Source organism: Malurus melanocephalus, unplaced genomic scaffold (genome assembly GCF_030028575.1).
Source record: "Malurus melanocephalus ecotype Western Australia unplaced genomic scaffold, MMel_1.1 scaffold_134, whole genome shotgun sequence".
NCBI classification, from domain to species: Eukaryota; Metazoa; Chordata; class Aves; order Passeriformes; family Maluridae; genus Malurus; species Malurus melanocephalus.
The window spans coordinates 1,827,105-1,844,208 of record NW_026623366.1 but is presented as its reverse complement, the minus strand read 5'-3'; the positions used below and the strand labels follow the sequence as shown (position 1 = coordinate 1,844,208).

Sequence of the window (17,104 nt, the reverse complement as noted above, 5' to 3'; positions counted from 1 at the left end):
GGCGGCGGCCGCGGGGGAGCGCGGCTGCGGCAGCCCCCGCCCGCCACTGGGGCACGGCCGTGCTGCATGAGGGGAGTGGGCGGCGGTCCCGGCCCGGGCAATCCGCACCTCTGCCGAGTTTGGCCGGCCCAGAAGGGCAGCCGAAAGTTCAGCATGCAGGAAGTTTGGAGGCAGCTCGGAGAGTAACGCGGCGGCGGTGGCCGCTGCTTCGCGTGCTCTGGGGTTTTGCTTTTTGTTTCTTTGCGGGGATTGTGCCTTTTTTTGCCCCCTGCATACAATTCCTCCAAACACACAAGCAACCCGCAACAACCAAAAAGTCCCGTAAGGGGAAAGAGGAGAGGAGCGAGGGAAGCACCCTCGGCGGGAGAGCCCGTTTCTTCGCAGAGACACGGTCCCGCTCGCAGCTGTCCCAATGCAACTGCTCATCCTCCTCCTGCTCTACGCCGTCGTSTGTGCGAACTTCTGCAGCCGTCAGGGCACCACCGCCCCTGCCCAGAGCGGATCTATAAAAGCCCTGCGGGCTTCCAAYATCAGGCGAGATGGTAAGTGTCCTGCTCTTTTATTTATTTCCAAGGGCTGCTTTTGTGGGGGAAGCCTGAGTGCGCCTCGGGGCTGCCGTTCTCGTGTCCCGGGAGCGAGGGCCCCGTCTTCACAGGACGACAGCGGTGGGTCCGGGTGGGGTCTCGTCCCGGCGGGGGTCAGCCAGGGTGTGGGGGTCGGTCTCCGCGTTTCGGTCCCAGAGGCCGGTCYGGGAGCGTGTGGCCCGGTGGCAGGAGGGAGGTGTGGACGGACGGGGCGATTGTGCCCGGCGGCTGCACCTCCGGGCAGTCCCAAACTTGTCGGGGCAACTTCGAGGAGGTCTCCCGGGCGGTACCCCCATTGTTCCCTCCGGGCTGCGGGGGGCACCTCGCCRCCGACAAGGCGGAGTGCTCGGTCCCGGCTGCCCAGGCTGGCCCCGCCGGGCGTCSCTCGGCACCGGCGGGCCCGTGTCCCCCGTGTGCCTGTGAGGTGCCGGCGGCGGGGCAGAGCGGGGCGAGCGGCTGCTTTATGCCGGCTCCGGCCACACCGGCGCCGCGGCCGAGCTCTCAGGRGCGGCGTGTGGGGGGCGCCGCCATCGCCCCAGGGCTCCTTGGCGGGAGCGGGACTCGTCTCCCGGTCCTGACACATCCTCACCGCCTTTGGCCTCTGTGAGGGCTGTCGGGGTGCTGCTCTCCTGCCTAGGGGACTTACTCGACCGGAGAGCTGAGCTCAGGGCTCGCTGTTCCCTCGGTTCTGCTGTGCAGTGCCCCACCACGATTGGCCTCGTCCCGTGTGATGGCCGGGGTAGGTTACCACCAAGCAGGGCGGCAGCGAGCTCTCCGACACCGCCCGCACCGTAAGAAGTGTGTTTCCAGCCGTCTGAGCTCCGGTGCGGCTCCCTCCGGGAGCTGCCGGCAGAGGATGTCCGGGACTGTGGAGGTGCTGCCCAGGGTCTGCAGTGTGCAAGGTGCCTCGAGTGAACGTGGCCGAGTGCCGGGGCCCCACGGCGAATGAATGAGGAGAGTGCATTAAAGTAGCGCTGCTGAAATTCACTTCTAGAATCTACGACTTTCAGTTTGGGAAAAGTGATGAGCCTCTGGCCCTGGAGCGGCCTGTCRTGTTCCAGCCTCACGTGGGAAAACCTACATTTGCACGTTGCCGTGTACCTTCTTACAAGGCGAAATGCAAGATGTTCTCCTTGAAAATGAAGAGTTAACATTAGTCTTCGAGTTCAACATCTTTCAGTTGACTGAATTTATATATTTTATAAACCGTTTTCAAAAAACCAGTCACTTGAGCCATTTCCAAGACTGTATTTACCAATGTTTATTTTCCGGCATGTATGCAATACATGTAATGGGTATACAATTGATTTAGGAAGATGTTTTTGTTTAAAGTTTGGAGCTAYTATTGACCTTAATAATCTTTTGTATGCCTTTCCTAGTCACTCAAAGAAGACTTTGAGAAGGTGGACAATTTTTTTCTTGGAACTGAAAYATTAAGTCAGGAAACAGGACAGAAYTGCAGTTCTTTCTGATACAGCAGTTAAACTTAATCTCATTTAAAAGAAAAGCATATGTTTGTAATAAAAGTAAATATATTTATTTCTGTTTCATTCTTTAAAATTATTCTGTATTACATTGAACGTCTTGATTTGTTAGCCCACCATCTTAAACTTCATGGAAGAACTTAGACCATCTCTGAACTAAGCTAAGCAAGCTTCTGTTTAATTGAAACTTCAGACAAGCCTTTCCATTGAAAACCTGGCTACTTAAAACATTAAAATGTATATTACTGATCTTCTCTGTATGGTCAGTAAAKAAATAATTAACTTCTAATATAAATAAAGTTTTCATCTTAATGGCAGTGTGATGGGTGTTTTACTCAGCAGAAGACTTCCTGTGATGAAACTGCTTCTTGGAGTGATGAAGAGAACAAGCCTCTGAAATGATTAGTTAATTGCCCTCTTCCTAGTTGTGATCACTTAACGTTGTGATTAAGCTTTTTACCTTTAAGATTATCTGATGTTACTTGTGGTTGATCTTGGTGGGTACCAGTGGGGCTGTTGGAAAGTGGCAGATCTGTATGTGACWACATCCTGCCTTTCATCTTCGCTGGCCTGTGTGCTAGTGAGTCCTGCAGCCTGCAGTGAAATGTGCCCATGCTGAAGTCAGACACTTCTGGAATTCTTTAGCGGATGTTATCAACATATTGAGGAGGTGACAAACTCCAATGAAGACCACGTGCAGACCCCTAGCATGCTGCAGCTGTACTCTCTTCTTGTGCTTGGGAATCTTGTTGCATTTTCTCCGCAAAGGACCATATACTCTGGTGTGGCCAGTGAAGCTGGTCATGGGGTTACATCAAAGCAGAGCAGTTGGTGATCCCCTGATTTTACTCCAATGAAACTGTTGCTTCAGTTCCTTGACTAAAGGTCTGTATTTGTGCAGCCAAAGCTTGTGAGCGATAGTCCAAATGTTGCATGCATGTGGTGAGCTCATAAGCAAACTGTTTAGACCATAGTTGGCTKTAGGCCACTAATAGTATTTCTGTCTTTTATGATTCGCAGTGGTGTTTTTGTGTTGTTTTGGTCTGAAGCAGTGATATGGAACAGCATGAAAGACGTGTGAGTTGCATTGCTGAGTCAGACAGTATTTTTTGCTTTGTAAATATTTGCAGACATGACAGTACAGAATAAGATCTAAGAGCACACAATACATTGGGGTAAATGTGTTCCAGTCTTTCTCAAAATACACAGAAAGGATAAAAAGTAGTTTCATATTGTGTTCTTGATGGATGATCATGATTATTAGGTTGTGAAATTAAAAGAGATCCTGAAGAGGAAGCAAGGCCTGTTTAGCTTTGAAAAATACCTTGGCAAGTTTAAGACCACCTGCACATTTTATTAAAAAAAAAAAAAATCCTTTTAATTCTGGTTTTCTGTTGCTTTCAAGCTGGATAAATTAGTGATACTGAATACGCAGAGCTTTAATATGGAGGCTTGGTCTTGCTTCTGTCCAAAACAAACCTTTGCAGTGTGCATGATTCAATACTCCTTTCTTCTTCCARTCTAAAAGAAGTTGGGCTATTTGTAATTGCTCCTACTTAAGGCCGAAGTTGCTCTGATAAGAAATCTATGGATGAGGGCAGCACATACAAAAAATTGCCATTTAATGGCTACCAAACCTAACTAGACTGTACTTTCTGCTGAAGATAYTAAGAATATAAATAACCTGCTTACAAGACATCCCCTTGTCCTAGTGGAAGGACGGTCATTGATGACTCAGCAGTCYAGTGTGGCACTAATCAATTTTTTTAAGTGTCTTGGAGGTGCCAGCAACATTTATAGCACAAGTAGTGGTATTCACTTGGAACATTTGTTAATGCTATTAAGTTAAGCACTATGAAGTTCATCACAATAACACACAGAGGTCTTCCAGATGCTTCTATTGTTCTATTTTGACTCAGTTTCCCAGTTTGCAGTATGCAGGTAATACTGCCCAATTACAAGAAGTGTGATATTTGGTTTTTSCTATATTTAGTTGTTTGTGTATACTTGGAGATGAAAAGTGGGACATAAAAAGGGCTAAATAATATTATTTACTGTGTAATATCTAACTGAAACATAACATACTTTTTCTTACCTGTTATTAACAAACATGTGCTTAGCCTAGTCTATATCTTCAGACTAAGCATCACCATACATGTTTTAAACTTCAAACTCCAGAGTTTAAAGGAAAGACAGAACAGAATAGACAGCACAGTGTCAAATAATTTCAGTATGTAAACAACTGAAAGCMGTGGAATCAGTATCTTCTGATGTGGATTTGAAACCATAACATCAGACAACTTGAGATAAAATTCCATGCTCTTGTGGTTTTCATTATGAATCCAAAAAAAAATTGGAATTTTCAAACTGTGATTTGCTTGTGCACCACCAAAATAYAAAGAAAAAACTGTACTTTATCATKCTGGGGAACTGCCAATAGCTTTTGGCTCTTTAAGGGCCAGTCCAAATGGATGTGTGCCATTAACTCTACCCTCTTCCGATGCCTAATCACCGGAAAAAGTATATGGTGATTTGGGCCGCATTCTCTCACCAAGTGTTGAGTGTCTGCTCCTAAGGGAAGATAGAATTTTGTAGTTTTCTGTTTTTAGRTTTTTTGATTGGTTGGTTTTTTAAAGAGGGTAGGTCAAGATTAGATGATCTGAGGTTCYTTTTTATGCAAGCCATTCYATGATTCTATGATTTTATGGTATTAGAATAAATTTTTTACTGTGGATGTGGTGAGGCACTGGCACAGGTTGCCCAGAGAGGCCTGTTCAAGGGGTTTGATCAAGCTGATCTAGTGCAAAGTGTCCCTGCTCATGGCAAGGGGATTGGAACTAGATGACCCTTAAGGTTGCTTTCAGTCCAAACCATTCTATGATTTTATGATTTTATGATTCTGTGATTTTATGTTTCTGTGATTCTATGAAACTCCTCTGATATCACTAGCGATACAGAACATTGATTATGGAATGCACTCCTTGATTTTTTTGTAATAGGCTTGTATAATTTTTTTAAAGTACTCTGGTAGCATAAAATTGTCTCAACTGTAAAATTGCAAAAATAAATTGAGTTTTATYGGCTTTAGTTCCCTGTTTTCTAGATTTTATATAGAAATGTGTATTTCAGTCTTCATCAGTTTAAAAAAAAGCCTTGCTAATTTCCTTGCAGTAATGCCTTGTGGTCTGCAGTTGTCTGACTTTGATGATGTCTCTTATCTGTATAATTAACAGTTTGGACAGAAATATCAAAGGATATTGCTTGAGAGCTCCAACCCTTACTCAGCAGCAAGCAAGCATGGAAGAATTCTCTAAAGGAACTTGAACTATATTTTATCAGGCAGATGTATATCATACAGTGAAAGTCACGATATATTCTTCAGTCTCTTGAAACTTTTTTTCCTTTGGGGCTTTTTTAAGTATTAGTATGAAACTGAATTAGGCCAGCTAATACTTAAAGGACTTGAGGAGAAAACTTGATAATTGTATTGCTTTGATTTGTAGAAACTGAAGAGTACTGAAAATTCTAAAATAATGTGTGTGYGTGGGTGTTTCCACTGTCATGCCACAGAGATGTTGTGTTTTATAAAACATCTAGGAATAGGCATCAAAAAGCAAGCTCACAGGGGATCATTAGTGCGATAATATTAATCATGTGCCTAACTTTGAGCATCTTCATAATTCTGTTAAAGTCAAGGAGCTGAAATTGTACAGGTCAGTGTAATGAGAWAGTTCAAATAGCTTATATGTAAATGAGATGAGTAAAAATAACYTCTATTTTMTGATGAACTGAGTGTACTAAGTATTTGCAAAATTAAGAATCATAGAATTGTTTAGGTTGGAAAAAACCTCCAAGATCAYCAAGCCCAACTGTTAACTCAGCACTCATACAGTTGGACTTGGTCCATCAATCCGGCCTGTCCAGATTCCAGATCCCTCKGCAGAGCCTTCCTGTSCTGCAGTAAACCAAGCTCCTGCCCAACTTGGCTTCATCTGCAGACTTGCTGAGCATGCACTCAATCCTCTCGTCCAGGTCATYGATAAAGATATTRAACAGARYTGGCCCCAATACCGAGCTCTKTTGAATTGACTTGTGACCAACTGTGTGTGTGACTCCATTCAGCACTACTCTCTGSACTTGGACAATTGGGCAATCTTTTATGCAGAAATAGTGCACCCAGCATAGCCATGAGCATCCAATTTCTCCAGGTTGAGTCTGTGGGATATGGTGCCAACTTTACTGAGGTGTAGTAGGTTTGGTTGAGATGGAGTTAATTTTCCCCRTAGCAGCCCTCCCATTGCTGTGATTTGCACTGGGAGTTGGAAGGGTTTTGATGACCCACCAGTGTTGTGGCCACTGCTGAGCAGTGCTGGCACAGCATCAGYGATATCTCTCCAACATTCTGCCCCCACCAAGTAGCTGGGAGTGCGAAAGGTCCTGAAAGGGRACAYAGCYAYGCCYAAATTAACCAAGGGGGTATTCCATRCCATATCACATCAGCTCAGCTGTAAAAGCTAAGGGGGCAAGGAGGAATGGGGGGTATTCATTATTCTGCAGTATTTGCGTTCCGCAGCAATTACTAYGTGTACTGAAATTCTGCTTCCCAGAAGCTGCTGGATATCTCCTTGATGGAAAGTAGAGAATAAACTTTTTTTCTCTTTGTTTATGCACATCAAACATTTGATTTTTTGTGCTTTAGTAAACTGCCTTATCTCAACACACAAGTTGTTTTCCATCTTCTTTTCTCTCCCCTGTCCCGCTGGGAAGGCTAAATAGAGATAGACAGAGAGGCTTGGTGGGCATTTGGTGTCCAGCCAAGGTCAACCCACTCTACATAAAGTCCAGGCAGATGACATCCACAGCCCTTTCCTCAYCCACTGAGCAGGTCACTTTGTCACAGAAGGAGATCAGGTTGGTCAGTCAGGAGCTGCATTTCCAAACCTGTACTGGCTGGGCCTGATCCCTTGGTTGTCGTGCATGTTCTGCGTGATGACGCTCCTTTGATGAGCTGTTCTGTGACTTTCCCTAGCACTGGAGTCAGGCTGACAGGCTGCTATTTCCMTGCATCCTSCTTCTGGCCATTCTTGTAGRTGGGYGTCACATTTGCTGGCTTCAGTTAAYCARACCTTCTGGATTTGCTAGCRCTCTTGGTAAATGGTGGAAAGTGGTTTGGTGAGAGCTTCTGCCACCTCTCTCAGGAGCCTCGGGTGTATCCCATCTGTACTCATAGGCTGATCCTAGTGATACATCAGACCACTGACCATTTGCTCTTGGATGGTGGGGGCTTCTTTCTGCTCCCTGTCCGTCTCTTCCAGCATTGGAGGCTGRATACCCAAAGAAAACTGCTCTTAACTATTAACAACTGTGGCAAAGAAGGTGCAAGGACCTTCAGCTTTTTCACAGACTTTGTTGTTATGTGTTTGTCTATTGTATTTAKTCTATTAAAATTTTCAAAAAGTATWYATCRTAAGTATTTTGTACATGYCTTTGCAGAATAAATTTTATTTGTATCTTAAAGATACCATCTGATATAGCAAAACAGATATTCACCTATCACAGAATCACAAAATACGTTGAGTTGCAAGGGACCAAGAATGATCAATGAGTTCAACTCTTAGCCCTCCCTGCACAGGACATCCCCAAAAGTTACAACATGTGCCTGTGAGCATTGTGCATTGCGCAGAATACATAAATTAAAGACAGAAGCACAAGGAAGTGAAATTAAGTATGCTTCATATAGTTGCTTCCAAATCAGCATTAAAATCATAAAAATATTGTGCCTGGGAATTTKTTTTTAGAGTACAATGCCCCCCATACCCCAGGTTTAATATGATTTTTTGAAATCCTAACTGAACAGTAAACTGTTACAAAATTTTTGAACCTAGTTGTTTGGGGTAGTTAAGATATTTACGTGATGTTGTATGTAATTTATGGAATTTGGGTTGAAAGCAGTTATGTTTAATAATGTCTGTCAGCTTTTCAGGTTGCTAGTTGAAGTTCTGAAAGCAATTTTCACATTAATGATTCTTTTATTAATTAAAAAGGAACTTACTAGAAAAAGGATTATCAAGGCAGAAACTTCTTGAACAAAATAATATTCAAATTCACTACAATATATTTTTGTCGTTCCTTTAGACTGTGTGTGAGTATTGCATAAAAGGAACAAAATCACAAAATGTTTATTATTTATACACCAGGAAACTCCTTTGGGGAGCTGTAAATTATAAGGACAGGGAAAGACATTTATTTCATACCTCTAATATACTMTAAGTACAAAAGATGTAACAGGAGTTTATGTGTTTTATGCTCTGGTCTTTTCCTGTAGATGGCCTTGCTAATATTAAAATTATCTGCAGCAAATTACAGACTGATCTCTTTAAGAACAGGACTGCCATTGAACACAGGGWGGGCATCTGCATATGATACCAGAGYTCCAAAGGCCTCAAAATACCATCTCTTTGTGTCCAGAGCAGTAATAGTGGCTTCCCGAGGTCACTTCCAACCACAGTGGCATCTACAACAGCTGAGAGAGACTGGTGGTGATGGAAGAGTCGATCCTAAGAAGTGGTATTTGCCTTTCCCATCTCATCCATCCTTCTCTCCCTCTTTCCCTCTCCTCCTTTTCCCATGTGCAACAGCAGCAGGAACTTGAAGTCTGGTTCTCTGCATCTCTGGGCCCAGCTGTGTCCCTTTTCCTTGTCATCTTCCTCCATTCCTTGTATAGCTGTGCTCAGCTTTGCTTACCCAGCTGAAAAGCCTTGGGTTATCTCAGTTTGTAGCATGATCCCGACCCTAGTGAAGGGCTGCCTTGGTTTGCTGTGGCTTTTGTGCATCTACAGGAATTCAGCATGAGGATATTAAAGGAGTCCTGAGAAAAACCATGAAGGCTCTATATTGGTGTTCTCTGTAGTAAGAATTTKCCCACTAATGCAGTGAAATTTAGTAGTAGTCTTGTAGTCAGTTGATTCAAGCTGTATTCAAGAATTGTCTCCAAAATTCCTGCTATTGTATTTATCAGATTGATTGGGTTATAGCAGCATTTGGATAAGATAGAGTACTTGCATCACTACTGCCGGTGAAGTTCTCTTGGCTAAAATACTGAATTGCATAGGGTTGTTTGGCAGTTTGTTTCAAATCAGTCTCCTGTTTACAAAGCTAAGGAAGTGTCCTGTTTACAATGTCAAACTGGTGATACTTTCTTTTGGGAGTTTGGGTTTGGCTCTAATATTTTTGSTAGTGAATAAATCCTACATGATCTTGAGCTTCCTATTGCACTTGASTAATCTTCAGTCTCATGTTTCCTTTTTGATCCGTATCCCACGCTGTGAAGGCCAACATCCCATGTTTCTGCTTTGGCAATTAGAGCTCTGCATATTTGGAGATGGTGCAGGATCACACACTTTTACCTTCTGTTTAAACTTCCTGCCAATGTATTTTAGCCCKTCTGTGCCTTGGGACTTGATGTTGTTGAGACTCTGTAAAAGTATTTATTAAACACTGGATTTGTGAAAAATTTGAAAAATATCCATCTTGGCTTTTGTTGCCCTAAAATCAATGACAAAATTTCCATCAATGCTTCCGTGAGCAGAAGGTCTGGCTTACACATGAGTTAGTACAGGATAAAACAAAATGCTTAGGAATTCAGTGATAAGTTTGTTACAGAATCAAAGAGTCATAGACATCTTTAGGTTGAAAAAGACCCTAAGATTGAATCCAACCATGAACAAAGCACTTCCAAGCCCACTACTAAACGATATCCCTGAGTGCCTGTTCCAGCATTTGACAACCACTTCAGTGAAAAAAATCTTTCCTAATATCCAATCAAAACCTCTCTTGGTGCTGCTCAAGAACATCTGTTCTTGTCCTGTCGCTTGTTACTTGGGAGATCAAACCCCACCTGGCTCACYCTCCTTGCAGGCAGTTGTAGGGAGTGATAAGGTTCCCCCTGGGCTTCCTATTCTCCAGGCTGAACATCCCAGCTCTCTCAGCCGYTCCTCATCAGACTTGTGTTCCAGACCCTTCCCCTGCTTCATTTCTCTTTGGGTGTGCCTCAGCACTTCATGTTCTTTCGTGTAGTGAGGGGTGTGTGTAGGTAAGATTTACAATACTTACAGTTAAGATGTTCAGTTAGTTTCCATACACTGAGAAAAACCAAACAAATTCTTTTCAGTGATAGAAATGGAGGGCAACTGATTTAGTTACAGATTGAGTATCAAAAATGCAGAACARAGCCTTGTATTCAAATGTCTGGTTGCTTTTTCTCCTATATTGACTACCTCATGTGTCATCCACAGGATATCCTAAGAGTGACTGCAGCTGCAGTACATTTCTAGACAACATCATTAGGAACCTGTCTGTATTTTTCAGTGTCTTGCATTGTTTCTGTTTTTTGAAGAGGCTCCAAATMTATTATGCGTGGGCTTCTGTTATTGTTTCTTTTTGGATCAGTTGCAAAAGATTTTTCTCATAGTTGAATGTATTTCTAAACTGATGTGACTCATGAAAAAAAGTGGATTGAGGATAAAGCAGAGACCCAGACTGCTTAGAGAGAGGGAATAAAAATAGATACACAGAAAGCTGGTCATTGGAATTACTGTGAGATCTGGAAACCCTTTATGTACAATTCTGCCCTTTATTTTTCAGCCAATTTTCTTGAAAGATTTTTTTGCCTTAACAAACCAGTGGCAGTAGTGCTAAGTGAGAACTGCAAGTAGGGTGTGATAATACTTTGAGATTCTTTGTGGAAGTGAAGCAACAYAGCTTCTTGATCATGATATCCCAGCAGGGATGATCACTGATAGGAGTGATTTCATTCACACATCCAGATGTCAGTGAATGGGTTTAAGATGTCCTCACTGCAGCCTACAGGGAATTTTCTGCTTTGATAGCAAGCCCCAAAGTTATGGCAATGTTTGTTTTTGTGGATCAGGTTGGAAAAGCCTRTTCCCTTGCTCCATTAGTCACATTCACGTTGCTTTGTCAGGTTTTGGATGTTTGGCAGTCGGCACAGGGGGATGCTGGTTTGCTTCGTCGCTGTCCATATGGTGTGATGTGGGGTTCCCAAACACCCAGGTGTGCATGTGTCACTGCTACTCTAGTAAGAAGTCTTTGAAGCAGTGAAAAGGGGAAARGCATTCTTTTGAGTCTTTCCTCCTAATGGCAGAGCACAGTTGTATAACAAAATAGGCCTGGTTTATTTTTGTTTAGAATTAACACTTGTCACCCAGGAGAGCTTAATGGTATAGTATGTATTTCTCACCACTTTCCATAATTTATGAGATCCTGGAAAATAAAACTCTTCTTTTAGGCAAAATATAAAATTCTTGCATGATGTGGTGGTGTTCTGGCTGCTCCTAGTATGTGTGTGGTCTGCTGTTGCATAATTATCGTGAGCAAACATTTGAACCTCCCAAGTCATCATCTCTCTGGTGGTGCACACCCTGCTTACAGCMTACTCAGGGTGTCTCGAGTGGTGCCTCTGAGAAATGGGTGCAATGACAGCCCCACCTTTCCGCACCCTTGAGTAATACTGAGGTGTCTTGGGTCTGTCCTTGGGCCTGCATGGCAGAGCCCCATCTTCATTCATAYAGCCTGTCTCAAAACTTCAAGAAACGAGTAATTCCCTTTGCTACATGACAACATGGAAGCAAGCATCCCTTCATAAATAAACTTGTTTGCACCACAGAGGAACATCATGCATTACTCTAGCATGCATCTGAGGACTTACCCTTGTTCCCACACTGTCAAGCCAAGGAGGATGAGAAGTGGATCAGCACGGGTGTTCAGCCTGCTCCTTCCCTGGTCTCCTAACCGGTCATAGCACACAAAGACAGTGAGGCTTTGCTGGARAGCATTCATGCATTTGACAACATTTTCCTGCAGGCAATATCACTATATATAAATGTCTTCAGTTTCTCTGTAGGGCTTGGGCCATGGTAGCTTGGAGRGGCAGAAGTGCCACCCACAGGCAGTGTGGCATGTGGGCAAAGAGTGGACATCCTTACCAGGGTGCAGCCATCCTTAAAATGCCGTGGCCTTGCTGTCTATGCTGTCCTGCCTCCTGTCTGCTTCCCTGCTCAGAGCTGCTGCTGTTTTTGCAGACTGAGAGCTGTGTGACATAGTGAGGTAGAATAACAGAGCACACAAATAGCCGGTTTTGGGGAACAAAGAATGATACAAAATGACAGTGTGATGCCCTGTATAAAAATCAGATATCTTGGTTCTCACATGCTGGCCTGATTATGACTTCAGTGCCATGGGAGTTAAATAGCAGTCTCTTCTCCAAAGAAACCCCAGAACAAAACAGGGAAAGCTATTATTCTGGTTTTGTTACTCTGCACTTTTGTTCCCTGGGTTTGGTTTCATCTAGTGCATAAGGATATAGAGGAAGGTCACAAAGAAGAAATCATAATGACTTGATATGTCAGTTCAGTTTATTTTTTTGAAGAATGACTTTAAAGGCTTTTTTATCAATGTGTGCAGGCTATTTTTCAAGGCTCGCAGGAGCTCCCTTTTATTTTTGTACAGGGATCTTGTCTCAGGATTTGTCTCCAATGAGTATGCCATTTCCTGATTCTCCTGCTATCTTTTGTGCCATCACCAACCCTTGCAGGACCTGAATTTAAACCTTGTCAGGCAGCTTGCTTTTAAAGCTTACCTTAGGCGAGAGAAAAATGTGCCACCTGTTTTTTTTTTTTTTATCAGAAGTGAGACAGAATGTATTTCTGTATATGCTTTTGCAGTGAAGTGATTGAAAATTTAAGTACGTGTCATTGTAGTTTTGACAATGAATTCCTAGCACATCGTTTTCAAAAGGGTATTTGAAGGTACTTTCAAAGGTACCAAACTAGAACAAAAATACCATGAGGTGRCTTGTTTCTTTCTAGGGAGATACCCAGCCTATTCACCTAATGAAACTTCTGCTTCCATAGGTATAAGAGGTATAGGTATTCCTTTGGTTATTTGTTGTAAATGAGAATTGTAGATTTTTAAAATTTTTATTTTACTTTTACTGTGGTTAAAGCAAAGCCTATTCTTAAGAGAAAAACCACCATGAACTCCACAGGCTTATCATTATCTTGCTGACTTGATGTTCTTGCCAGTTAAAAATTGCTTAAAATTGCCAGATAAAACAGAGGACCCAGTGCCAGCACGTGAAACCCGGCAGTTCTCTAAATTGGTTTTGACAGAGGTTCCTGTGCGTGCAGCAGCAGCTGGCACGGCTTTTCACAGAGCATGAGTGAGTCTGGTGAAAGAGCTGACTCAAAGAAAGCCAAGGAGCTCCCACTGGGGGCTTGGCTGAAYCTCTGTGAGAGAGATGCATATGGCGTGCAAGACACACTGTGGTTCCTCATGATGGATGCTAACAAAGAGTTCTTACCCACARTGATCGCTGAATAATTTCACATGGAATGTCCAGTTTTCCCTGYGCATATGCACACCATTTTTGTTAAAAAGCTGGTAAATTTTGGCTGTCTGATGCTGTCATTTGAGGCCCAGAAGAAGAAAATTGAGACTAGACTGTCTATAGTCAAAACTTAAGATTTCTAGAAATCCCCACATTTACTATATTCAAAACAAAACACTGCCCTCACAAACTTTTCACTAAATATATGCTTTTAAAATAAAGCAAAGGAAAGCAGCCAGAAAGAAAGAACRAATCAGAGGCATTTTCATTTCAGTTTTTCCTAGGACAAAAAAAAAGTCCATTCTCAGATCACTGAACATGTGGGTTTAACTTGAAACATACTTCTAAAATTAAAAATCACATTAGATACAAATTTGAATCGACTATACTCTCTTGTTAAATGTTCAAAATAAAATAAAGGAGCTAAAAATGTTGAGGGTTTTTTATTTGTTTGTTTGTTTTTTTGTTTTTTTTTTTTGTGGTGGTTTTTAGATGCATTGTAGGGCCAGACATGGCAGGAGTAAAGAGTGAAATCATGCATGTTCAGCCAGGTGCATCATCAGCCATATATTGAGTGTTAGGGGAAGATGAGGAAGCAGCTGCAGCCCTGCCTCACATTCTCAAATAATCTTCCCCCTGGGTATAGAAACACAGTGCAATAGAAGAGGGGTCACTGTAAATAATGAGTAAGGCAGAGAGGCTGAAAAGAGCAGGGTAGTGTGCTAAGGCTCCTCTTTACTCCCTGCTAGAGTAACTGCTCCATGTCTTTCTGGTGAATGTGGAAGGGCATCCCCTGTTTCAGTGTGCACAGGATGGGGCTCCTCCTGCCTCCTCCTCTGTGGCTGATGAACTGAAGCCACAGCTCAGCTCTGTGTCAGCAAGTGATCTGATRTATTGCCAGGTTTGACTTTTCACAGTTCCTCCGTGTGGTAGTGCAGCTCTTTCTGAGAGAAAGATGTCCCTGATTGTTTCAGAGTGGTTGGACTAGGTGACCTTCAGAAGTCCCTTCCAACCAATTTATGGTTATATGATTCTCTGAAAAACAAATAATGTGTTCAGTCTCTGTATTCCTTACTGAGCTGTGTGGGAGACACAGTCCATGTGCACCTCATGTGAGGTACATATATACTTTGTGCAATTTTTGTCAGTGCATGCCATTTTTACTTCCCATGGAAAATGGACATTAGGTGTAGATCCTGTCTTCACCTTGTTCCCAAGACTGGGAATAATGCAATTTTAAACATTGTGTGATTTGTTCAATTTGTACAAAAGTCATTTACTGTGATTGTGACCTTATTAATGTAGTGTGATTTCAGCTGCTGCTCACGTCTTAATAATGAGCAGTAAATAAAATGCTAATCTATTTCACAGTTTTTTGTGTTGCAAAAGTTCAGGTACTCAGATAACTTAATTAGTACTAATTTCCCCAGTACACTGATTAGTTGCTCGAATCTGACAATTTTTAGACATCTTTGCAGTATGTACTCAAACAGTAATGCAGCTGGTATTGCCACTGTGGCTTGAGGCCTGTCTTTTCAGTATTAGCTTGTATCTTTACATTCATACTCTATAAATTTCTATTTGACTTTTAGTAGAGAAGAGAAGGAATAGYGTATAAAACAATCATGGCTCTCCTCCCTTGTGGTTGACAGAGGAGAAAGGAGTATTACAGAAAGCAGGAGAGGGAGTGTCTTTATGTGTGCTCCTCTSTAGGTCTGGTGTCTGAAGGCTGTCCTGTGTACAAAGAAACATTTGACTGAGGAGTACAGTATCTATAGCATTGTGCCTCATAAATCTATCAGGATCCCTCAGTCAGTACTGGGGGAGCATCTGATGCTGTCTGATTTTAAGTATGTAAATTATGAGTTACTCTTTTATAATTTGTATTATCCTTCAGTGGTTACTGTCTGTGTCCTTGTGATTATTCTGGTAACTTCTGAACTGAAAAGTGAATACCTCAGACAGCTCCTCATGAGGAAACCCTCTGCTGCAGCATGATTCAGGCTTGCATTCATCATGACATGCTGGGGGTGTTAAGTGGAAGTCTTAGGGATTCTCTGCAGTTCTCTGGTTTCTAGCGCTGTCAAAGATCTAGTTTTAAGATCGTTACCATATTGTGCCACCTTCTCCCTCATCCTGTTTTCTTCAGAGAGGTGGTTCTTGTRCCCATATGTGTAGCAGCTAGTCTGTCCATGGAAAGGCAATCAAACATCACACTGTCTTGCCTGATTCTAGTGCAAATACCAATTTCCGTAGAGCATTGGAAAGATAATATGCCTTCTCTATCCTGGAACATTTGTGGGGTTTTTTATCTTTGACTCTTCCTGCTGGAACAATTTCAGAGTAATTCTGTTTTATTTGACTCTGTTTTGCAGAGAATTCCTGCTAAAGACCAAATGACATGATCAGCCAGTGAGAAGGTTTCCATGTCACATATAGTTAGGATTTCCTCAAATAGAGTTTTATAGATTCATTTAGTTTCACAATCTGGTAGTATGCATGGATTTAAGCTGATGCTGATTTCTCAGCATCARTTCCAAATTCAGGTGTCAAAACAGCATGATTTTGTTAACAGACCTTACAACCTTGTATATCAAATCTGTGCAGGACTTTCTATTGTTCTGATAGACATTGAAAAACAGGCCATGCTTTTTTTCTTGTGCAGTTTTGGAGTTATCTAGACATAAAGCTTCCGTACTACAGTAATAAATGGGTTGTTCTCAGCTATAATATAGGTTTATATTTCAATGAAAATCATTCTAATCCTATGGTGTTTTGAATAACTGCTAGCATATGAAATTAATAGCTTTGTGAAGGTCTGTTTATGTTTTTTTTTTTTTATTGTTTACATCTGTTGCGTTGGAAACTGAATGCTGGGGGCACTGCTACTCTCTGGAGACTATTCTGCACAAATATCCATAAAATCTGCAAACTCTTCTTTGTGATTAAATATGAATATATTTTCTTAAATGTAGGGCTCGAGTGTGTAATAAATACACTATTAATAAAAAATGCATGCTATCTTGTTTGAAAAAGAAGCCCGTTTAAAATCATGGCAGCTTATTTGAAGATGTGAGCAAAATGCAATATCTTTTAAGATATGACATATGGTACTGGATAACTGCAAAATGCTCTTTCATTGAGATCTGTCAAATTCTACTTGAAATATTCCTGTTTTCTTAATTAAGTATGGAATTGAAGAACTATTTCTATTTCCTGAGGTCCGCTGAAGTTTTGCAGTGATAGCACAGTGGAATGCAGTTCATTAAATATCAATATTGACCATATTTACAGTAGATTGAATACTGGTGTTGGCATATTTTTTTTCAAAATCTTCAATCTTCAATTGCTACTGTACAGGAATTTTGCTTTCATTATTCCTGGTTTCAATTTACCTGACAGTTGTCAAGTGAATATTCATTTTTCATTTTGTTCATTCACTCAAAATTGAAAAGTCAGTTTTGGCTTACAGAAGTTCACAAACCAAACAGATCACAAACAGAAGAACTGGTTTTCTCTTTTCAACCCATTAGTATAACAAATGTATTAAGTCAGCACTGCAGACAAAAACATCCAAAATAAAAATAGGAGTACACCTGCACAGACGCTTTCAAAAAGATTTAAATTTT

At 41.9% G+C, this 17,104-nt stretch overlaps 1 protein-coding gene across 4 annotated transcripts in view; it reads left to right on the top strand.

Moving 5' to 3' along the window:
- The first annotated feature begins 6 nt into the window (after nucleotides 1-6).
- The window catches only part of PDGFD (platelet derived growth factor D), a 138,810-nt gene continuing 121,712 nt past the window's right edge, over nucleotides 7-17,104 (top strand). For all 4 annotated transcript variants that reach the window (XM_057370838.1, XM_057370836.1, XM_057370837.1 and 1 more), the window contains exon 1: nucleotides 7-542. In XM_057370838.1, coding sequence (XP_057226821.1) covers nucleotides 413-542 — 130 coding nt within the window. In that variant the 5' untranslated portion in view covers nucleotides 7-412. The remainder of the gene's footprint in view (nucleotides 543-17,104) is intronic.